Below are 25,114 nucleotides of genomic sequence, written 5' to 3'. Positions count from 1 at the left end.
CGGAGTACCTGGAGAAAACCCACACAGACATAGGGAGAACATGCAAATTCCAACCAGAAAAGCTATAAATCCATCCATCCATCCATCCATCCATCCATCCATCCATCCACCCACCCATCCATCCATCCATCCATCCATCCATCCATCCATCCATCCATCCATCCATGTGTCTGTCCATTTGTCAGAAGCCTCTCAGAGTTTAAGCTCCTGCTCCATGTCTTCTTCCATGACATTTCACTGAAATGTCAGCATTCAAAAACTCAACATCTAACTTGAGGAAACATGCAGAGCCTGGTGAAAAAGTACAGTTACTCGTGCTCAATTTATTTATTTATTTTTTATTATTATTTTATTGATTTTATTTTTTATTGGAGTATTTGTATTTACCTGGATTATTTTAATTTAGGCTATTTTGTAATGACTTAATTAATTTTTAATTAATTTTATTGATTGGATTAACTCTAATTTGCCTAAAGATGATTACTTTGTATTTTTGTCTGTCTGATTGAATGCTTGTGTTAAAAAATAAATCAGACCTTACTCAACAGTTACTCAGTACTTGAGTAGTTTTTTCACCAAGCACTTTTTTACTTTTACTCAAGTAATTATTTGGATGACTACTTTTTACTTTTACTTGAGTCATTCTGAAGTAACTGTACTTGAGTACAATTTTTGGCTACTCTACCCACCTCTGGGTCTCAACGTAATTAATCTGACGTTCTAGCTAAGAGAACCGCAGGATTGTTTGCGAATCCTGTGAGTTGCCAAGATGACGGCAGTTCCATAGACATATATACATATATAGTTATTCATACAGTATATATGTATATATGGTCAGCTCCTACAGGTGGTAGCAGTCAATGCAGCGTCTACTTTTTATTATGTCTATGGAAGCCAACGCAGACGACTTCAAACCAGGAGGCGAAGGCTGAGCGTCGTATACCGACAAAAGCGTTGACCCTCAGATACTGGGCGACCGACTGTGCGGCAGACAGACACGGCCAAGCGATGTACCACTTCCTCCAAATATCTGAAGATCGATGGTTGTGCCTGTGTATGACGCTAAATGCAACAGGCTATCAGACAGAGTCCACTGCAAAAGGTAAATAGTCCTGACTGACTTTCTGCCACATTAGCTAAGTGCCTTGACTCCAGCCTGCCATCGCTGTGCCATTTCAAATCAAACTACCTATGAAAAGGCATGTCCAATCTAGCGTGCGCTCATCAATCAACCAATCAGAGAACGTTCAGCCAGTGTGGACAGCCCCCTATCTGAATAACATTTCGCTGTGCATGTGAAGTGGTGCATCAATAAATAAATAAATAGCATTTATGTCATATTTTTAGTTATTTATTATTCAATTGATTATTTCTGGCATATATTTAGGTATTCATTTTTGTTAATTGTTTATGGCAGATATGTATTTATTTTTTATTGTATTAGAATTGGTCCTCCATAATCACGAGCCGTTTTTTTTATGCTTTAATGTTTGTTTCATGTTGCACACTCCAGTCCAGATGGTGGCGGTAACACATCTTTAAGCTGCTTTGTCAACTGTCATTAAAAATAAAAGAAGAGAAAAAAGGAGCAGCAGCATCAGCATCAACACCAACAGAAGAAGAGGAAGAATCGTTTTCTGTGAGATGTCGGCACCGGCTGCTCGTGACGTTTTAGTGTCCCTGTTCGTCAGATTGACTTCTGCCCATCGGGCTTTGGCTCCGTCGTATTTTAGTGTTGGATGTAAAAGAGGCAGTGTCAGACGCATCCAGAGCAGAGCACACAGCAACACAGTGGACTTTACGGCAGGTCAGTGGATTCACTTTGGGTTTCTAGATAGGTAACTAGGATATAGTATGCACACGGTACGTTTTCATTTTTGAGAGTGGGTGTCAACTTGTTAACAAGGCAGTTAGGTTAGCAGTCCCCCGTTAACTGAGGTCGAAGTTTCAGAGAATATCAATCTCTCGGGAAGAGTTGGAGCGGACCTCTTACAAAAGCTTGCGTCTCCTATCTGATGTAACAAGGTTTCATTTTCTGTTCCGGTACAGTTTCCCAAAGGCTACGGTGGTCTTAAGAGTACAAATGCGCTGCATCATAAGGACACGTGCAAGCAGACACAAGCAAACAAGGAAAATGTAGTGCAACAGCGGTGAAACAGTAAATCGACAAATATCTACAATCATGACAGACGATCACGTTTTTATAGCACCCCCTTCACAGATTGTGAACAGTGTATTTAAGGGCGAGACTTAGAGGTAAAAACATCTCAAACACTACTTATAGACTACTCACTACCCGAGACAGTGAGTGTTATTTTAAAAAGTTGACTGACTGATGGGACTGAGAAACCCAGCGTCTACACGAAAGAGAAAATGAGTGCATACAAATCGTTAGACGGTGGAGGGTAATGTAGCAAATGCAACTTCTCCTTGGACACCCCTGAGACATACAGCAAACGTTGCGTTAGCTATCGGTTAGCATTAGCATTAATCAAGTATACCCCAAATAAATGACGTAATTTCAGTCACATTTAGTCTAACCCATAAGGTTATCCTGGCCGAAACTTATGATATCAAGTGTGCGCTACAAACACCATGGTTGTTGATTGTCTCACTCCAATCATTTCTTTTAATCGCGTTCAACCAAAGTCGTCTACGACTAGCAGTGGCTGGTATGTGATAAAACTTAGTGTTTTTGCTTCTCCGGTTTTGGCCCCCCAAAATACATCAAGAGGCCAATTTCACAGTTGACAGTGACAGTGTTCACCTTAAGCTTCCCTCTGTTTTGCCTGCAGCTAACATCGTCACAGTGACGTAGGCCATGAAGTGGTCTTACTATCACACACCCGTGCCAGAAACTGGGGACAGCGTGGTGTTCAGTGTCTTGCTCAAGGTCACTTCAGCATGTGGTCCGCGTACCGTGACCTGAACCGCTAACCCTCTGGTTCATGGACAACACACTCTACCCTCTGACCCTATGCCCATATGAATTGTGCTATCACAGTGGAAAACTAATTTTTCCATGTAGTCTTTCAGCATTTCTGTATTAAGTAGTTGTTTCTGTATTTGGTCACGTTTTCTCACTTTACAGACTACTTCTATAAAGGTGCTAGACATGCTTATGAAAGTATAAAAATAAAGAGTCAGGAAACTATAACGCCATAGATGACACTGTAGAACTTCCCTGTCAACATGAATCCATTTTTTTTAATTGATCTTTTTGAGATTAGAAAACAGGACTCAACGACTCTTTATCTGGTTATCATAAAAGGACCAAATAACTCTTTTCTAGCTATAGGCTATATGTTGTTTATTTGAGGAGGGAAGAAAAGAGGCAAACAGAAAGTGGTAGTTGATTTCATTTTCAGTCTAGTGTTGGAACTGGACATTTGGTATCTATTGTTCACTTAGCACCTTGTTGTATGCTGATCTGAGAGATGCTAGCAGCAGTTTGGGGAAGGACCGTTTTGCCTCTAATATTGTCTTCCTTCCTAGGTAAACTGGTGCGGAATGGAGAAGACAAGAAAACAGTGGTGAGTCTCCTTTTTTATGATTTGAAATCTGAGAATTCACTGTACAGTGCACACTTAAAGACTGCTGACAGCAGGCTATAGTGCCGAAAATGTTGCCCATTGTTAAGGATATTATAAGCTTAACATAGAATTCACATACTTAATATTCTAAAATACAAATTGATACCATAATTGCCTTTTTTTTCATGGTTTCTGTGGACAGTCCTTTGAAATGTGGTCTCTCTGTTTCTTTCACAGATCTGTATTGAAGGCAACATTGCTAGTGGGAAGACAACCTGTCTGGAGTTTTTCAGCAAAACCAGCAATGTAGAGGTACCTCAAAGAAAACATGAACCACATGAGCTCAAAAATGTTCAGAAAAGAGTCTAAGTCAAATGAAAAATACAAGTGATTGAACATCCTAAGCATAAGAGCTGCTCATTAACATGTTCCTCATTGTTCTCATTTCAGGTCCTTACAGAACCAGTCTCTAAATGGAGGAATGTCAGGGGACACAACCCTCTGGTAATTCACATGGCATTGTTATCATTCACAGTACAGGGACAAGTATTTGTAGAACTGGTCCTGGGAGAATCACTTTTCAAAGTTAAGTTTCCCTCCAGACTTGTTGCTAAAGTATTGCCGTATTGCAGTATTGCTGAGATGTTAACTGGCCTCAAGGAAATGTTCCACTTTTAGCAGAACTGTGCAAAAAAGTTCGGGTTCAGCCTTCTAGTTTGAAACTAGATATGATCACATGATATGAACACACACGGGCTGTTCTGAGTACATGTGTTCACATCTCGCATTAAAATTCATCTCCATGTGTGCCTCTAATGACCACCTGTGATGTAATTACAATTTAGAAGAAAGGAGTTTTAAGTGACTTTGAACATAGTATGGTTGTTGGCGCCAGACAATAAAAGTGAGAAACCATCCATAATAATTCGCTTCACGAACAGAAAGCAAAAGGTTGCATTGCTCCAGAAAGGGAGAAGGCTGAAGAGAACCAGTGTGTACATGAATATCTGACAAAGAAAAACACTGATATCACAAGACAGACTAGTTTGTTGAGGAAACAAAACAAAATCCAATCAACGTGGACAGCTAACTGTAAAATTTTCATAAAACTCAAAGGAGCTCCAAAGGAGGCAAAGGTGCTGGTAATCAGAGATATCGCTGAACTGGACAAATACAAGTGATGACAATAAACGGATTTCTGGAGAACAGACATTCTAAGCACACAACCACAGGACTGCAACACACTGACTCAGGACAGCAATGCATAATCATGTCAACCTGGAATCTCAGCACAAGCACTTAGTTGTCTGTATACAACCCCTGGATCTACTCAACTCTCTCAACTCAACTTTATTTGTATAGCACTTAACAGCTACAGCCGAGACAAAGTGCTTTACATTACATGGATAAAATACAGCATAAAACATAACAATAAAAACAATAGAAAATAATAATAATAGAAAGCACTAAAATAAATACAATTTAGGAAGAGAGATGTTTTCACAGGGTATAGGAATGAAGAGGAGGTATTTAGGGCACTTTAAATATTGTTGTTATTGCTATTATTATTATTATTATTATTATTATCATTTAGCAAAGGTGGAAGAAAAGTTTGAATAACAAAATAGTAATACTGACAAGGAACATTACTAGTATTTTTAAGTTACGTAGTATAAGCAGTTTTAGTTTTCTGTCATTTGTTGCTTTTCAATTGTATATGCATTTGATGCATTTCTTTCCCTCTGAATGTTCAAAATAAACTAAACTAAGAACAGGAAACTGAGACTACAGTTCGCACAAGCTCACTAAAACTGGACAATAGAAGATTGGAAAAACGTTGCCTGGTCTGCAAGTCTTGATTTCAGCTGCGACATTCGGATAGCAGGGTCAGAATTTTGCTTAAACAACATGAAAGCATGGATCCGTCCTGTCTTGTATCAACGGTTCAGGCTGGTGGTGGTGATGTAAAGGTGTGGGGGATATTTTCACACTTTGGGACCCTGAGTACAAACTGAGCATGGTTTATATACCACAGCCTACCTGTGTACTGTTGCTGACCATGTTCATACCTTCATGACCACAGTGTACCATCTTCTTCTTCAAGCTCATATCACCTTAAACTGGTTTCTTGAACATGACAATGAGTTCACTGTACTCCAATGGCCTCCACAGTCACCACATCTCAATCCAATAGACCATCACCTTTGGGATGTGGTGGAACGGGAGATTCTCATCATAGATGTGCAGCCGACAAATCTGCAGCAACTGTGTGATGCTGTCATGTTAATATGGACCAAAGTCTATGAGGAATGTTTCTAACCTTGTTGAAAGTATGTCACGAAGAATTAAGGCAGCTCTGAAGGCAAAAGGGGTCCAACCTTTTAAAAGCAAGGTGTACCTAATAAAGTGACCGGTGTGTGTAAATCTCCTATATATTTGTTTCTGTCCCTGCAGTCTCTCATGTACCAAGATCCCCAGCGCTGGGGAATCACACTGCAAACATATGTTCAACTTACCATGCTGGCTGGACACCTGTCACCCATGGTAAGTACACAACAAGTTAGTGACAGACCTGAACTAGGGTTATTACATACTAACATCTACACGATGAAATGGATGCATTGTTATTTTTAACAGTATAGACAAACACATTGCTAGCTGTGGACATTTACTAAAATGTGCTTGTTGGTTTCAGTCATCTCATGTCAGGTTGATGGAGAGGTCCATCTTCAGTGCTAAGTACATCTTTGTGGAGAATCTCTTCAGAAGGTACTGTAATAAAATAAATCCACCAATGAAGTTTCACTTGATGGACTGTGTTTTGTAACTGTTCAAGTCTGTATTTAATACCATTTGGAGATGGGATGTTCTCAGTGAGTAAATTACGCTATGCTAGCAACAAACAAACTTGGAGTTGTTGATACTTTAGTGTGATACAAATTTGACGTCACAGTTCTGATATTTATCACAATACACTGCATTTTTATGAACCACATGAGATACTGTAGATAGTATGATGATTGTCAGTGACTGTTTTCATGGCTTATGATTTAATGTAACATCTAACAACTGATGGTACTTAATAACAATGTTGAGGTCATTCCACAAAAACTCGCCACTGTCCCTTGACAGTGTCCCTTGTCCCTAAACTTTTGTCTTTATTCCACACCTTAATAAATCTCTTTCCTAAATCAATCAGTAAATACAGCAGGTAAAATAAGTATTGAACACGTCACAATTTTTCATAGTAAACATATTTCTAAAGGAGCTATTGACATGAAGTTCAGAAATGAAGTTATGTGTAATAATGTAAAATAACAGAGGGAAAAAGTATTGAACACACTCAGAAAGGGAGCTGGAAAAATGCATGGAAAGCCAAGACACCATCTGAAATATATCAGTGATCAGAAAGCCATCCTGCCCCTTGTCAGTGCAAATGAATATCAGCTGGTTCAGTCCAAACTGATGGCCTACAAAAAGGTGTGTCATTACCAAGGTGTAACGCAAGGAACATCTCATGATGGGTAAAAGCAAAGAATTCTCTCAAGACCTTCACAACCTTATTGTTGTAAAACATTCTGATGACATTGGTTACTGAAGGATTTCTGAACTTCTGAACGTTCCAGTGAGTCCTGTTTGGGCCTATAATCCATAAGTGGAAAGAACATCATTGTACTCAGTGACCATAACCTGTATGCACGCTCACCACTTAAGACTCCATTTCTGAAGAAAAAGCATGTTGAAGCTCGTTTAAAGTTGGCTGCACAACATTTGGACAAACTTATAAAGTACTGGGAGAACATAGTCTGGTCAGATGAGAGCAAAATTGAACTCTCTGGATGCCATAACACACACCATGTGAAACTTCACTGTCAGTGTGGTGTTTGTGGGATGATGTGCAGTGCACTTTGTCCTCCAAACATGGTGTGTGTTATGGCATCCAGAGAGTCATCATGGTGTGGGGCTGTTTTTCTGCACATGGTGCTGGCAAACTTCATATAATTGAAGATTGGATGAATGGAAAAATGTACCGAGACATTCTTGAGAAAAATCTGCTACCATCTACCAGAATGAAGATGAAACAACGGTGGACATTTCAGCAAGACAACGATCCCAAACACAGAGTCAAGGAAACTCTCAACTGGCTTCAGAGAAAGAAAATAAAGAATGGCCCAGCCAATCACCTGACTGGTACACAACTGAAAATCTATGGAAAGAACTAAAAATCAGAGTTTAAGGTTTAAAGACTGTTTGTGTGGAAGAAAGGGCCAAAATCACACCTGATCAATGCATGTGACTAGTTTCTCCATACAGGAGGCTGTATCACAGCTGTAATGTCTTGAAGCTGTAATGACAGCTTCAAGATGATTTTAAATAAATATAAGTAAGCGTGTTCAATACTTTTTCCCTGTGTCATTTCACATTATAACACATAACTTCTGAACTTATTTGTTTTGGTTTCTTTCTAAGTATGGATTACTTGGTGAAAATTTCATGTCAATAGCACCTTTAGAAATATGTTCACTATAAAAATTGTGATGTGTTCAGTACTTTACCCACTGTAAATATTTAGTCATTTGAAATAAAGGGTTAAGAATGTACCATTGTAACTGCACCTATAACTTAAACATCCAGTATAACTGTATTAAATCAGAACATATATACAGTGGGGGAAATAAGTATTTGATCCCCTGCTGAATTTGTAAGTTTGCCCACTTCCATAGAAATGATCAGACTCTGGTTTTTATGGTCGTTTACTGGTTATGGGTATAGACAGAATATCAATCGAAAATGCATAAAAAACACACAATCTAAAAGTTATAAATTGTTATGTATTTTATTAAGGGAAATAAGTATTTGATCCCCAAACACAACACAAGTCAGTACTTTGTAGAGAAACCTTTGTTGGCAAGCACAGCGATGAGACGTTTCTTGTAGTTGGTCACCAGGTTTGCACACAGCGCAGGAGGGATTTTGGCCCATTCATCTTTACAGACAGTCTCTAAATCCTTCAAGTTTCTTGGCTGCCTCTTGGAAACTCGGAGCTTCAGCTCCCTCCACAGGTTTTCGATCGGGTTAAGGTCTGGAGACTGACTAGGCCACTCCATGACCTTAATATGCTTCTTCTTGAGCCACTCCTTTGTTGTCCTGGCAGTATGTTTTGGGTCATTGTCATGTTGGAAAACCCACCCACGAGGCTCTTCAGTGTTCTTGCTGAGGAAAGAAGGTTTTTGTCCAAGATGTTACAGTACATGGCTGCATTCATTGGCCCCATAATGCGGTGAAGTTGCCCTGTACCCTTTGCTGAAAAACAGCCCCAAAATATGATGTTTCCACCTCCATGCTTAACCGTGGGTATGGTGTTCTTTGGGTCATACTCACGTTTTTTCATCCTCCAAACACGGCGGGTCGAGTTAATGCCAAATAGCTCAACTTTGGTTTCGTCAGACCACAGCACTTTCTCCCAAGCCTTCTCTGAGTCATTTAGATGTTCACTGGCAAACTTAAGGCGGGCCTGTACATGTGCCTTCTTGAGCAGGGGGACCTTGCGGGCACTGCAAGAGTTCAATCCATAACGGCGCAGTGTGTTGCCAACTGTTTTCTTGGTGACGGAGGTCCCAACTGCTTCCAGATCATTAACAAGCTCCTGCCGTGTTGTTTTAGGCTGCTCCCTCACCTTTCTCATCATCATCCTCACTCCATGAGGCGAGATTTTGCGGGGAGCTCCAGACCGAGGACAGTTGATGGTCCTTTTATGGGTCTTCCACTTGCGAATAATGGCACCAATAGTTGTCACCTTCTCACCAAGCCTTTTGCTGATGGTTTTGTAACCTATACCAGCCTTGTGCAGGTCTACAATCTTGTCCCTGACATCTTTTGACAGCTCTTTGGTCTTGCCCATGGTGCTGTAGAAGTTGGAATGTAAGAAACCGATTCTTAGAGCAGGTGTGCTTTATATACATGACGAGTTAAGATCAGGAGTATTGGTAATTAGTTGACTGAGCACAGCTGTGTGCCACATGCGCACCAGCCAATCTGTAGGAGCCTGAATTCTAAGTGAATTGTTGGGGATCAAATACTTATTTCCCTTAATAAAATACATAACAATTTATAACTTTTAGATTGTGTGTTTTTTATGCATTTTCGATTGATATTCTGTCTATACCCATAACCAGTAAACAACCATAAAAACCAGAGTCTGATCATTTCTATGGAAGTGGGCAAACTTACAAATTCAGCAGGGGATCAAATACTTATTTCCCCCACTGTATATATAGTCCCATGTCACTTTAGCCCCTTTCACATTCCTCCATTTTTCGCTTGTTTTTCGCTCGATGTGAAAACAGTAATAATAGTAAGATAGCCTGAGATGCCAAGGTATATTTTTCGTGGAGATAAGGATCTGCTTTTTCAAACAGGGCTAAACAATTTTAAATCAGTACTTTCATACTTTAAAAATGTCATTGTATAATGACCTGTTATTATAAAATAGTCCTGCTTGTTGGAGCATTGCACTAAATTAACCTAATGCAATCAGATGAACTCAGTCACTGTAGAGAATTCTGTGATGGCTTGCAAATGTAGATCTTCACATATATTGTCATACTGCTCAGCCTATTCAGTGTACTAATAGGGTAAATGCTAATGCTCTTGTTGCTCTTTTTTTCCCTTAGTGGGAAAATGCCAGAGGTGGACTATGCTGTTCTCACTGAGTGGTTTGATTGGATCACAACGAATGTTTCTCTTCCAATTGATCTTATTGGTGAGAATACCCAAAGCTGAAACAAAAAGATGCATTTAATAAAGACCATTATAAAAAATAACAAATGTGGTACATGTAGAAAATGTTTTTGTGAGTGGACTAATCTGAAATACAATGTGCTTACAGGCATCACATCTAAATAGAAATATGTACATGATTTTATAGATTTCAGAAGTTGTTATGCCCTTCTGAATTGTCTACATATCTAAAGTCCTGAAACTAGACAAAGGACACCCTTCAGAAATATCATGCAGGGGGAAAAAAAAACACAACATTTCTAGTAACTGCTGATCACAACATTTAGACCATTAGCACATAAATAATGATTCAGGCACTTGTCAACATTATCACATTAGACAACATTAGAACATTACTTCTTCATGGTACCTAATAATGCAGTTAAGCTCAGTTAACCACATTTGACTTCAGAATGTTTCCTTAATCTTCTCTGATTTGGGGGGGGGGGGGGGGGGGGGGGGGGGTAAAAAACACATGCTTCTAAACCTCACTGAGAGATTTAAATGTGTTTTAAAATAAGGTTCCTTGCCAACATTACCAAAAAATGGCTTTCTGATACTTTGCCAGGCCTTTACTGCTGCTGTCTTGGAAAATGCATGCTTGATTTGTTGGCTGGCTTGACCATTGCAGAATATTCTGCTTTTTTACCTACAAAATATAAACTCATGTGCCATCAGCTTTTCTTCATTTGCCTGAAAGTCATCCGAGGGTATATTCCTATAAACTTCAGAATTCATCCAGATGTTTCTGTCTCTCCACATGAATATTCACTAGTTACTGGTGTCTCCACTATATATTATAGATGATGAGTCTCCATATTTCTCCCTGTCTTTCTGGCACAGGTTGATCTGGGTTTACTCTGTCCAAAGAGTACTTGATGGCCATAGATGTCCAAACATACAGTGAATGTGAAGTTGTTGACTTGAACTTGCTGATGTGAAGGTGACTTTCTTCTCTTGACTCTAGTTTACCTGCAGACATCTCCTCAGATCTGCCATGAGAGGTTAAAGCAGAGGTGCAGAGAGGAGGAGAAAGTCATTCCACTGGTGAGTACACAAACAAATCTAAAAATTAATACTGATTGTTGTGAATTAGTCGACGATGTGTCATCTCTGACCTCAAGCCTCCCTGTATCTGTGTCTCCATCAGGAGTATTTAGAGTGCATTCATCAGCTGTATGAGGACTGGCTCATCAAGCGTACCTCCTTCTTTCTTCCTGCTCCTGTTTTGGTGAGGTCTTTGCTTGATTAGATACTGTACATTCAGCACACAAGCAGTTTTAGTTAATAACACAATTTACAGATTTGCTCTGCCTCAGCACAATGACCAAATGTGCTTTATGTGATATTACATGTAGAAGTGTTACACAAGTGTGTGGTCTTTGAAATCTATAAGCCTACATGGCAATTGCTAAGGCTGATCTGAAAATATTTTTTTGTGAAAATGTGTGTTGATAGGTGATTCCTGCTGACCACGACCTCCAGAAAATGCTGCAGCAGTATGAAGTAAACCGTGACAAGATCCTAGCAGTTAGCAGACAGCATCATGCCTCATGATTTTAAGAATCAGTTTTGATTTCAGATGAAGAAAAACATCCAATTTCTTCTCAGCTACATTTTTTAAATTTATTTTAAATAAAGGGGAAAAGGGATTGGGCAGCACAGTGGCTCAGTGGTTAGCACTGATGCATCCCAGCGAGGAGGTCCAGACCCTGTAGTAGAGGATGAGATGAGAAAAGCGATTGGAAAAACTTTCTTAGACTGAGTTGATATTTATTGATTGCCTTGTTATGTCCCTGTTTAACCTATCCCAAGAGCTTGTGTTTTGCACATTGTAGAGAGTTTGGGATTTTGTAACAACTATTTCCTAGAGATGGAGGATACGTGTATACCTAATATCAGTGGATTTCACTGTTTTTTGTATGTGGTGGTTATGTAAGATTGAAATGTTGCTCATGTCCACTTTAATGAAAGGGTCATGTGAGTTTGTGATGGATAACACATCTATATAAGCAGAAGAATGTACTTGGAAGAAACATCTTCAAGAAACACTATAAGATCAGTTGCCCTGCTTTACATTTTGTGATTTAATCATTGCTTTATTTTGTGTGTTTTTTCATCATTATGAATAAATTCTGTAATTGTGATTGAAGAATTTTTGAGCAGAAACTTTCCAGACGATAAATATTTACTGGGTGATCAATGTTCGAGGGCACAGCAGCTCGGTGGTTAGCGCTGATGCCTCCCAGCAAGAAGGTCCGGGCCTTTCTGAGTGGAGTTTGCATGTTCTCCCTGTGTCCTCGTGGGTTTTCTGCAGGTACTTCGGTTTTCTCCCACCTCCAAAGACATGCTCGTTAAGCTGATTGGTCATTCTAAATTGACCCCAGGAGTTGGTTTGGTGGTTGGTCTTCAATCTCCACAAGTTCAGCTAAACCTTTGTCCAGCTCAACTTCTGTGGTCTGTTCAAAGACACTTGAAAATCCTGCAGAACTTTATCTATTTGCTGGTTATCTGTTCAGGGTGGACCCCCCCTCTCACCCGATGCCAGCTGGGATAGGCTCCAGCAACCCCCGCGACCCTAGTGAGGACTAAGCGGGAGTAGAAAATGAGATGTGAACAATGGCAGTGATCAGTGTGTGACTGATTACTGATACCTTGGCCAGTAGAACCAACCTCACCCCAGAACAACTCTGCATGTTACTCAATCTGTGCCTGAGTACCACCTATTTCCAATTTAGGAGCTGATAGAGCAATAAATGCTGCAGGTGTAGAGGCAGTGATTTCTTCAGTCTCCACAAGTTCAGCTAAACCTTTGTCCAGCTCAACTTCTGTGGTCTGTTCAAAGACCAGTTGGTAATCCTGCAGAACTTTACCTGTTTGCTGGTAAAGATACTCTAATAAGTTCACCCTTTTAAGATGTGAACAAGGATAAACAATTATATAATAAACCATGTTATCATATAATAGAACAGGTGACAACGCCATAACCTGAATGAAGATGTCCGCAGCAGAAACAAATATGACAGATATTCCCCAGTGTATTTTTGTTGCGCAACATAAGGGACAATCATCTCGCCAGGAATGTCCTCAGCCAGACTTTTAATAGCATGAGGAAATAGATGATAATACTTCCAGCGCACCAGTTTCCAAAAGGCCTGGAAGAACACGTTCACTGTACCTGTAAAGTAAATTCAGAAAAAGAAAGGCAAGAACGTACAAAGTTATTAGTGAGTTTTATTTAATTATAATTAATTGTAAATGTGTTGTTAATATTTTAATGAATTCAAAACAAGAAATAACACACATATATGCAGGTGCAGATGAAATGTGGAACGTCTTGCACCGCAATCAGTTGGCTGGTGTTCTTTCTTCACTGAAGTGTCCATTTGCATGTAGAGCTGCACACCTTGATGTATTATGTAGTACAACATGGGCTTACTAAGTTACTTGCTGTTTAAAACATGTAATTAACTGTGTCTCATGTCATGTACTTGACTGATTAAAGTTGTTAAACTGTAAATGGATTTGATTTTATTTAGCTATACAATACAAACCAAGGGTGAGAAAAGTTAAACACTACAGTGTTTGAGTGTATCAAACAATCATTTAAGTTGTTTTTAAATGTATAGCAGAGAAGGTATCAATGAACACAATGGCTAACTTACTCTTGAAAGTCACAGAAATTAAGTAATTATTATTTTATTTTTTAATAAATAGCCAAATAGACCCCAATTAAACAAATGAAACACAAAAGCTTATTTTTTTCTGGTTCCTTTGAATGATTGGGTTCTCAGATAATGTCCAGTCCAGACTGGATTATTGTTGTGTAAAAGATGATCAGCAGCTCCTAGGGCAGGTTGAACTTCCTGAGCTGACGCAGGAAGTACAACCTCTGCTGGGCCTTCTGTCTAATGGAGTTAATGTGAGAGGTCCACTTCAGGTCCTGTGAGATAGTGGACCCTAGAAACCTGAATGAGTCCACAGTAGGGACAGTCCTGTTAAGGATGGTAAGAGGAGGTGTAGATGGGGGTCTCTTCCTAAAGTCCACAGTCATCTCCACAGTCTTGAGCAGGTTTAGCTCCACGTGGTTCTTACTGCACCACAGAACCAGCTGTTCCACTCCCCCTCTGTATGTAGACTGCGCATCCTGGATGAGTCCAGTGACGGTGGTGTCATCTGCAAACTTTTTGAGTTTCACAGAGGGATCCTCAGAAGTGCAATCAATCGTGTAAAGGGAGAAGAGCAGTGGGGAGAGAACACACCCCTTGGGGACACCAGTGCTGAGAGTCCAGGTGATGGATGTGAAGCTTCTCAGTCTCACCTGCTGCCTACTGTCAGTCAGGAAACTGGTGATCCACTGACAGGTGGAGGGGGGCACAGTGAGCTGGGACAACTTGTGGCGCAGATGCTTGGGGACAATGGTATTGAATGCAGAGCTGAAGTTCACCCATGCTGACCTCTGAATGGCTTTTTCAATAAAAGCACCACCCTCAACAGGCAAGCCACTTTACCAATTCCCCTGATACCATACAGATTCAGAATCACACCATGGCAGGTAAGGAACAACAACTTTCTACCTAAATACTGTAAAAATGTTAACTTTTGTTGATCTTTTTTTTTTCCAATGAAAGAAATCTAAGCATCATATTGCTTTGTTATTTTTAACCAACTGAACCAACAAACTACATTGAATGAAGTATTGTTTTTTGGTGTGCATGTTGATGTTTCTTTAATAAATAAATAAATTCAACCTCATTTTTAGCCAATTAACATATCATTGTATTATTTAACTGCAGCAATAATAAATGTTAATTCTTAAGTTTTGAAAAACTGCTCAAGGGCATTTCCTAGCTATATACTTAAATATGCCACAACAGTCTTCACAGCCTCAACATTTTTAAAAGCATGGTATCAAATGTACAAAGACTGATGTACAAAATGATATTTATTTTTTCAGTGTGCTGATCCCATATTGCATGCATTGGTGTTCCCCTGGGGTCAATTTGACCCCTAACTGGGGTTAGTTGTGTAAAGCTTGTCTGATTGTGTGTGTCCTAACATCCCCACACCTGCAGATGCAGAGTATATATTTTTGAGTTGATACATAACAGGAGAGTGAACAGAGACCAAACCAAGTCCGACATGTAAGTGCCATGTAATGATATCTTATCTACTTATAAATAATCTGACCATGATCGGTATTCCTAAACTACACTACCACTAGTACCTTTTTCATAAATGTTCAGACCATTGCTATGAAGAAATCAAATAATGTAAGTTAAGTTACTATGCTGGTTCCTAACATAAATGATAGTAATGGTTATATACAGTATAGACAGATATACTACAAAGTTCAAGAATTGTCACCATTGTAAGAGTATCATGGGAGGAGTTCAGAACATACTGACCAACCAACAACAACAACCAACAAGGTATGAACGCACTATAAAAATATATTAGGAATGAAGTGATATCTACCCCCAAAACTCACCTATTTCTAAAATGCAGTCATTCATAAAGGTCAAATTTCTGAGTTAAAATGTGTCTAAAGTTTCAGAATTGTGAGTAATGAATAATGGAGCATGATGGTTATCAGTTGTAATAGCTTTCAGTTGTAAGTATTAGAACTAGGCTACTAGTTACGCTAAATTGCAAAAAAAGAAAAAAAAATGAAATCCTTTTTACAGGATCTGGAAGGAAAACTGAGAAATGGAGAGATTCTGTCAAACAGATTTTACCTACACCAAAATAAGGATTTCGGTCCTGGGCTCCAAAAACTATATGCATAACGAAATACATTGTTGGATGAAACAATGGTGTAGGGGAAATAAGTTATTAAACAATTAAGTGTAATAACTGCACTTGTTGAAAGGGGGCACCGCCTACAGGCATACACCGTATCCTGTAAGAATTAAACAATTAATATTGGATCAATATTAATTATTAGTAATTAATCAATCTCATCATATCAGAGGCGTCAGCTCTCAGTTCAGGGATCATCTATTTCCACTTCACAAGGACCTTCTGACGACAACTTAAATGAAATATGTGGTTTATTTACAAAGGGCAATGATGAATAATAAACAATATATAACAGAGTAATGGAAAATGATGACAATACCTAAGTACTTAACAACTTAAATGAAATATGTGGTTTATTTACAAAGGGCAATGATGAATAATAAACAATATATAACAGAGTAATGGAAAATGATGACAATACCTAAGTAATGAGTTTAACGAAAGTGAGAAGTATGAATGAAAATGAGAACGCAAACGGAACCTAATTTCTTAAAATTAATGATCAACTCTGCTAAAATATGAAGGTGATAGTCTGCTTATGGGAACTTCTTGGATGCTGCTCTGAACAACTGGATCGGGGACCAAACGCTGTCCTGGTGAGCTCAATCTTCCACAGCGGTATCGTCGGGAAACCGGCGGTACCGAAGCGTTGAGAGCAGATTGATGGACAGTCATCCAGGTCCGGACCTCAGCGTCAGTTACAGTCTTTTCCTCAGTGTTTCGTAGACAAAGTGGCAATTGTGAAGTTGCCGTGTAGCAGAGTCTGATGGTGTGTGTTGAAAATTGGTTGTCAATGATGGAATTGAAAAATAGACTTTTTCCAATGGCCGGTCGAAAATATCTACAAAAATATTATTAATGCGTAACTGTCTTAACAATTAAAATACAATTTAGCTTGTACTTTGAAAAAGTCGTGCATTACATGTGGCGAGAATGATTCAAAAATAAAACTTAAACACACACAAAAACTTTGAGTTAAAAGTAAAAAGTATCACAAAGACAAAAAAAGAACTGAGAAGAGATCTGAGCCAGGAGAGAACTGGACTCTAAAAAGATGTGAGCAAGAAATGAGAACTGCGCTGTGAGAGAGACGAGAACAAGAACTGGACTGAGACTGGCCAGGCGCTGGTTTATCACCATGTCTCTGCAGGATGTCTCTGTCTTCGCGCCATTCGATGATTTACACATGAATGCTTTCATAAGAGAGTATTAACTAACGGCTGTACTTCTCACAATGTTAAACTCAGAAGTAGGATGAGAGAGACATGATGTTTCCAATGAAACATCATGTCGGCATGAAAACATGTTATCAGAAACATTCATTCATTTCTATGACTTTCCTCAATATTCTAATTCATATAACTAAATAATAATAGTAAGCAACGCTAACTAATATCAATACGAAGGAAAGGCAGATTATTTTCGGACTAGGCCAACCAGTCTTGCCTCGATTTAGACGTATTAAAATGCTATTACAGTAATACTCAGTAGAATTACATTCCAAAGACATTTCTTTAACTTGCCTCTGGGTGGCAGTGGGGCTCCATGGTAGAGACTTGTGATTAAAATACTCAAGCGCTAACTTCATCAAATTTTGAGTGTTACGCCCAGGTCTAGGGGTTCGAGGACAGAACATAAAAGAGTAGGCAAAACGTAAAGTGAAACAAAGTTGATTCTTTAATTACAGAAACGAAACGAGTTGCAAATGTGTATATCAAATGGAGCGTGACTTCAGGGTGAACAAAAGGCCAAAACAGCAAGCAACGCTAAAATACAGGCACTCTCACGCCACAGAAAACTATATAAATCCTCAACTTCAAAAGAAAAAAATAAAAGACAGTTTCTAAACCTGACTGCCAGGACTAAATTAAACAGGAGAAATATGGGGTTTGAAATAAAATGACAGTTCATCCCTACTCCTTCTTATTTCGTTGAAAATAAAGTATTTACAGAGCTTACAGAGCAGCCCTGGCTGATGTGATGGTATCACTTAACGACAGAGAACCACACAGCATGTAACACAGACCACATCAGAACTTGGGCCTGGGCAGACGGACTGTCGCACCCTCCATGGCAGCCAGTCCTGGGCGCCTACGTCACCAGGCTAATCCTCCAATGCGGCTGACCGTGGGAAACGACACCTGACAAAGATCCTAAAAAATAAATATGTCTAATTACACAACAAGACAGCCAGTGGACCCCTGCTGGACACTCTGTCATTCTTCAATGACAACCTCTACCTCCATCAATTAGTGAGGAGGGCCTTCCACCATTTTTTGTCCCTGACATATTTTCACTATAATTTCTACTGTTACTAATGTGGATACCACCCAGCTGTGGCAGTAGCAGATGCAAATTGGAAATTGGCCTTCATTGTCACACTTAAGTATATTTTTGTCATATGTAATTAATGTATTTTAAAAATCAAGAAATTATGCTGATTGTGATAACTGATGCACAAACGTGCACTCATGTCAAAGAAGTTTGGGAGGCAAGGATTTATTATTTATGACAACTTCTTCTGAATTTTGCTATGGGACACTACACATCTACACATAGTAGCAGTGAATATGCTTCTTTGTAAAAGGTTGTGTGGCTGTTATGCCTTTGTGATTGTGTGTAGATGGGACATTTAAACGCCCTGATCCAGACACTATATCAGAGAAAGACCTTGATGTGGACATTGTCAAGGCATGCTCGGATCTGGATAGGTCATTCATAGAAGAAGGCTTCATATCAGGTTTGGACTTCTTAGTACTCTAGATTATCATAAATGTAGAATAGAGCAAAAAGGTGGTGTCCTTCATTTTTCCTGCGTACAGGGTGTTGTTTACTATCTGAACTTTCTCTTTTGGGCCAAGTCAGCTAAGAGACCACACAGACGGGCTGCTAAGTTGCAAACACTTTTCTACGCACAAAACAGTTGTTTTTCCAGCCACATGACAGAAGACTGTGTGCCCCAACCTCTGACAATATCAAACTTGCAGCCCAGAAGGAACTACATGCAGCGGGTTAAGAACCTGAGGTCCCATGCACACTACAGAGAATGCCTGAAAGTGACAGAATGGCAGGAAGACATGCGACAGGTACTCCTAGTACAATAAGTTCCATCAGAAGAATCAAAAACATCCAGAGAGGTTGAGAAGTCTCCACATCTGTCCCACCCTACAAACTGAGAGCTCTTCTGTTGCAGAGCAATTCAATTGTGAAATTGCGTCTGTAAGATATTCATTGTACCAAATGAAAGAGGCACATTTCAAACACACTGCAAGAGTACTGATTGACCTGCATAATGAGAAGATCAACAGTAGTTATCGACATATAAGGATTTTTCAAAGCTGATACTGATTATTAACTGATTAGAATTAATGCAGTATATTGTTTGTTTGTTTTGTGTACACTGAAAGAATGGCCTTAACTTTTAGTAAAATAACACAATAACACAAACACAAAATTGAAATGCCTTTAAGTTTCATTATTTTAAAATGAAACTTACTTTTAAAACTCACTGAATAAACTCTGAATAAATAAATTATAGTAGTGGTGGGCCATCATGAAATAGCCTCCACCATGTTGAAGTTGTGAACGGTTTCATCTCCAAAGCCAAACAGCAGGTTTTCCTCCCTTGTGCTTGCTACAGCCTACCTACGTCATCATGTCTACTTTTATTATTATTATTACTACTACTATTATTATTACTATTATTATTAAGCAAGGAGCTTCAGGTCATGTTCACTTGGTTACATCTTTATTTTTTTTGTTGTGCGTGATGCTATTTATCTTGCAAAGTGCTATGCTTGATGTGATTAGACAAGTAGGTTGGTGAAATGTCGACTCTGGGCCTGCATGTCATCACTGAAATTTATCATAAGATTGTGGCATTTTTTTAAAACTTCATCCTAGAGGGTTTTGAAACTTCAACTGACTCTGCCTTACTTTCTCTGCTGTAGTGTTGGGTCATTGACGAATGATCAAATCTTTTGAGTGAACGAATTGTATCAAATCACTTCATGAACTGATTTTGTTCTTTTCTCAGTTCAGTTGAACAGAGCTCAGCTGCGAGCGCATGGCCCACACGTGACCCGCGCGTGCATTCTCTGACTCGTGACTCTTCGTTAAGCTTCAGCCAATGACACAACTAGCTGGCAGATAGCACCGGGGGACGATGTATGTGTGGAGGGAGGTGAGGGATTCATTAGTGATGGGAACCATAGTTCTTTAAACTGTGCCGGATCACTTGAATCAGTTAACTTAATAATTAGGAATCGTTAATAATATAAAAGTAGACAGAGTGAGAAAATGTTGATGTACAACTGTGTGTGTGTGTACACACTATATGTCTGTGTGTGTGTAAAAAATATATATAATTTTTATTAATTTATCTTTTTAAAGGGTAAGGTCTTCAGTCTGCCTCTGTAGGCTCCAAATCTGGAAGCATTGTGGCATCCTCATTTGTAGCACAATCATTTGCTGTTGGGGATAATGACAAGGTAATGAATCTCTGTTTTACTTTCTTTGGTCTTATGAAGTAATAAATTATGGATATTAATACTTCCAATTTTTTATTATTATGTGTTTATTAAAGCAAAACTTGAGGACCAATTCACTGGGTCTCAGGATGAAAGTGAAGCCTCAAGGAGATTTCCAGTGTCTATAAGGGACCTCTGCAGTGTTTGCCCACCAGAGTTGTTGGGACAGTCTTCACTGGTTATGGCCTTGCTGACTGACAATGTAAGAGAAGTGTTTATATATATTTTTTTCCTTTATGGTTATCACAAATTCACAGTTGTTTTTTTTTAGCAAGTATACTGAATTGCAGGCTGCAAACTATCGAGTGAAGTATAGTTTATATGAAGTACATATAAACTAATGTCAGCAGAACCAACACTTAATGTGTTTTGTTATGTGGTGACAACAAATTGATTTTCTTATAGGTGTTTGACTTCAAAGTCAAATAAATTAAGATCTACGACTCACTTAAGCTTTACACAAGTGACAATGACATGGAGTTTCTGTCCAGTAGCGGTATGTGTTGTGGGGCGGCGGGGGAGGGGGTGGGGACTTTATTCTTTCTTCTTATTCTTATGTTCTTTCACGTCTAATGCCACAAACATTATCGATCATTTCGCACAAGTCATTCAGATATAAGCTGTTTTCACATTGTGGCCTGTAGCATCCAACTAGGTTCTTATCTCCTATGCACACTATAACCCTGTACATTGATCGCATTATCTGAAAATGTATGATCAAGATTGTGTATGAAATGCCCATGTGTGGCATTAAAAATTTTATTCAATTCAGTTTTATTTATATAGCTTCACAAAAACTGAAGGAAACATGTAGGGCAGGGTAGAAATATAACACATAGCTGATGATCTGTGAGACAGTTTGGGAGTATAACAGGAATCTTGGGCAGGTTGGTGAATTGTTCATCTAGGTAGGAGTGGACAACTGGAGGAGGCCATGATGACTGGGGCAGATGCAGTTTATGGAGCTCCACAGGTCAGATATTCAGCACTCCAGACCAGAGACCCTCACAAGAAGATGGAGGACTGAGACACAAACCATGATTATTCTGCTGTCATGACATATAGTGGTTGTGCACCACTCATTTACATCTTTTACAGAGCGGAAGAGAAAAACGGAAGCGGTAACAAGTTGTTGTATTGTTGCACAAAAAAGCTTAACGTACATATTGGCGCTCACAAAATACTACAGATTCTAAGTATGAAATGCAAAACATAATAATCTTGATTCACAGCTTTTATGTCATAGCCCACTGATAGCAGAAACCATACACTACATTTGCTAACAGCGCAACATCATAAATATTAAATTATGTCACTTGAATCTCAAACACACATCGGTGGATTTTGCCAGATTCATTCTTTCATATGCGTGTAAAGAAATAATAATGGAGCTAAATATAAACCTGGTAGATGAAGTCAGAGGAAGACAGAAAACAGAATAGGACAGCTGGTAGGTACAGACCATCTGACAAACGCAAAGGGAAAACACAGGGTTTAAATACAGAGGCAACAATACACAGGTGGTGCAATCAACACAGGTGGGAGACACAAGGTAATCACAACAGGCTGGGAAACTGGACAGAGGTGCAGATTTAACACTAAGACAGGAAATGAACTCGTACAAAAAGAACACGCCGTACAACAGGGAACACAAGGAGGACTGAGACACAAACCATGAAGTTATATAGGGAGAGCGAGTACAGCATTATCTGTATCAGTATCTGTATCTGTTAACCATACGAAATATCCATATCTGTATCTGTACTTGGAGTGGGTGCAGCCTAAGTGGGCAGGATTTAACCCAGAAGTGGATCGGGTTTTGTTTGTGGGCGGGGCTTTAACCGGTATGTCATTTTAAGCATGCAATTGATATGGGTTGATCAGAAATTGTAGTTTTGATCACGATAGCAAACGAACTAGAAGTTTTGAATGAATACAACACATGCTGTTGCAATTATCAAGTAAAATGTAACTGACAAGAGTTTCATACTCAACGTAACTTTCTTTTTGTAACATTTAATTTTTTTTTTTATCAGTGATTTTTTTTTCTTTGTTTCTTTTTTATTTTAATTTTATCCAAACTGGGTATGTGAGTGGGTGGGTGGGGGATTAAGGCGAGGTGTGTGTGTGTGTGTGGGGGGGGGGGGGGGGGGGGGGGGGCACGCCGCGCCGCCTATCACAGAACGCAGACACAGTCACACAACCAATGAGGATTTTCATTCAGTCCGAGCACAGATATTGACTCATATTGCTCGTATGGTACTCGTACTCGGCAACAGTGCTTGATCCGTACCGGATACCCGTTTCAGCCGAGAATCCGGCTCAACTGGAATTTTATACTGAAAGCCTCATGGAACTCAGTGTTGGTATGTGCTCATTCAGTCACATATCCATTGTTAATTTCTGTGAATGAACATTTGAGTTTAGGTTGCAGAATGACACAATTGTTGCTAAAGACAGCATTCCTATTTAGAAAATATGATGGTGTACAGAATACTTTCTAAATAAGTATTAATTGGGAATGACACGTATATACACAAAATGTTTTCATTTTTAATGCAGGAAAACATGATTTTGAGAGATGTCATGGCTGCTGTTTGAGGGATCATTCAAACTGCCTGTCCTTTCCATGGATGAAGAGGGGTAACAACAAATGCTCCAGGAACTGAACAGCTGGGAGGAAAATTATGATGAGTCTTCTCCGGCAGAACTGCTGACTTTTGCATTTCAAAAAACAGAAGGACTATGAAAAGTTAAATGAGGAACTGCTTGACAAAAGCAACTTTACAATATTTGCAAGATTTGAGGAGGTGTGATTGATCCTCGCATGCACGTGCACACTCACATACACATATTCTTGTATGGCCATCTTTGTGAGGACACACATTGGCATAATGCATTCCCTAGCCCAGGCGTGTCCAAACTTGTTGCAAAGAGGTCCATATTTGGTGAGGTGAAAATGTGTGGGGGCCGACCATTCAGCCTGACATTCTTTGAACCATTAACATTAAAATCAAATGCAAATTAACTATTTTTTTTTTTATTTTTTGCAAATGGCATACTTCTCATGTCTTAACACAGAACACGAATCTTAAGTTTTTTTTATACCAAAATCATTCTGCCTTTCATATTTGAAGGGTCCACGGAGAAAGGAGTGGAAAAAAGGGTGATCTGATTTTCAATGGCCACAAAATCCTGAAAGCACTGTTTAAATTCCTCAGTCAGAGAAGAGATACCTGCTGCATACCTCCTCATTTGTGCGCTGATATTGTTCTGTGGAAAACTGGTCATTAGTTCTAGCAGTGATGGGAAATGTGTGGTGTTGTGCTGCGTATGTGACAGGGGCCTTTGGAAAAGTAGCAGCTTGGTCCCAAAGGCATGTGATAATGCAGTTGGCTCACCACTGTATCTTGACCGTGAATGGTCGTGTTCAGCGCGTTCACACGTTGGGTTAGGTCAACTAAAAATCCCAAATCAGCAAGCCAAACAGGATCGGATAGTTCTGGCATCCATTGTCCTTTTTTTATTTTTTATTTTGAAAAATGCGCCTGAAAAAGTGGCTGCATGTCGCCAGTAGCTCAGCGAGAATAACCTTTTTAAGTTATCCTTAGCATGTTAATGTTTTTTTGTTTTTTTTTGTCTGACTTGTTGTTTTTTCTGTGCCTTGAACCAATGAAATGGTTCTTTGTCGTTTTTGTCTTTTTGTGCTGTTTTTATTTTACTTTTTCTGGACTTTTTGTTTTTTGGTTGTGTCGTTGGTCGTTGGCTGTGGAGTTCAGCAGATCGGCCGTTGTGTCCATTGGTGTGTTCCTGCTATTGGCTGCTACTGCTGTCCCCTGAACTGCCCAGAGCGAGGCCTGAGGCTGGATGCCAGGCTGGAGTTGACGTGGTGGAGTGGAGAAGGAGTTACGGGTCGGCGGTGCCATCTATAACCACGGGGAACATGAGGTCTTCGGCAGCTTGATGGGACCCAGAGGGAGTGTGTTGTGTGAGGTGCTTTGGAGACCTGGTTCATAGGACCACACTACTAGTCTCTGCCTGGCTTCAGGACTTTACATGCAGACACACTCGATTTGAATTTACATCCGTTCCTCAGCCGATAAGGAAACACCATTGACGAGAAACACCATGACAACACGTTTCACACCACTGTTGCTATGCAACTGACCAAACATCCACATCACCTTGGACTTTTTTGACAACTACCTTTGTATATTTTCATAATGCTAATTCTGTACATTTTTTTTGAGTACACTGCTCATTTTTATTTTAATTTAATTTAATCTCATTTAATTTTATCTTTTTTATTGATCTTTCTTGTGGTTTTATGAGTGTTTACTTTTATCTGCAACAAAGCTATGGTGACAAAGTAATTTCCCTGGTGGATCGTTAAAGTCTGTCTAAGTCTAACTGGGGATTTCCACCGGGGACGTAAGTGCCGCGGAACGGCTGCAGCGCGGTTTTGCTCCA

General features: G+C 39.4%; 1 protein-coding gene across 1 annotated transcript; it reads left to right on the top strand.

Moving 5' to 3' along the window:
* Nucleotides 1-1,556: 1,556 nt before the first annotated feature.
* Nucleotides 1,557-12,460, top strand: tk2 (thymidine kinase 2). The gene is made up of 10 exons (XM_047603826.1): nt 1,557-1,807; nt 3,496-3,533; nt 3,771-3,845; nt 3,984-4,037; nt 5,988-6,077; nt 6,229-6,302; nt 10,208-10,296; nt 11,281-11,360; nt 11,464-11,544; nt 11,772-12,460. Exons 1-10 carry the CDS (start codon nt 1,645-1,647, stop codon nt 11,868-11,870), a joined length of 843 nt encoding a protein of 280 aa, XP_047459782.1. The 5' UTR covers nt 1,557-1,644; the 3' UTR covers nt 11,871-12,460.
* Nucleotides 12,461-25,114: the final 12,654 nt, after the last annotated feature.

The sequence above is a fragment of the Mugil cephalus genome, chromosome 13 (assembly GCF_022458985.1).
Source record: "Mugil cephalus isolate CIBA_MC_2020 chromosome 13, CIBA_Mcephalus_1.1, whole genome shotgun sequence".
Taxonomy (NCBI): Eukaryota; Metazoa; Chordata; class Actinopteri; order Mugiliformes; family Mugilidae; genus Mugil; species Mugil cephalus.
Note: the sequence above shows the minus strand (reverse complement) of the source record. Positions and strands in the feature narration are given on the sequence as shown.

Coding starts and splice junctions, on each gene's coding strand:
- tk2 (XM_047603826.1), top strand. CDS start 1,645: ATGTCGGCACCGGCTGCTCGTGACGTTTTAGTGTCCCTGTTCGTCAGA. Junction 11,361..11,463: donor AGGAGAAAGTCATTCCACTG/GTGAGTACACAA, acceptor TGTCTCCATCAG/GAGTATTTAGAGTGCATTCA. Junction 11,545..11,771: donor TTCTTCCTGCTCCTGTTTTG/GTGAGGTCTTTG, acceptor GTGTGTTGATAG/GTGATTCCTGCTGACCACGA.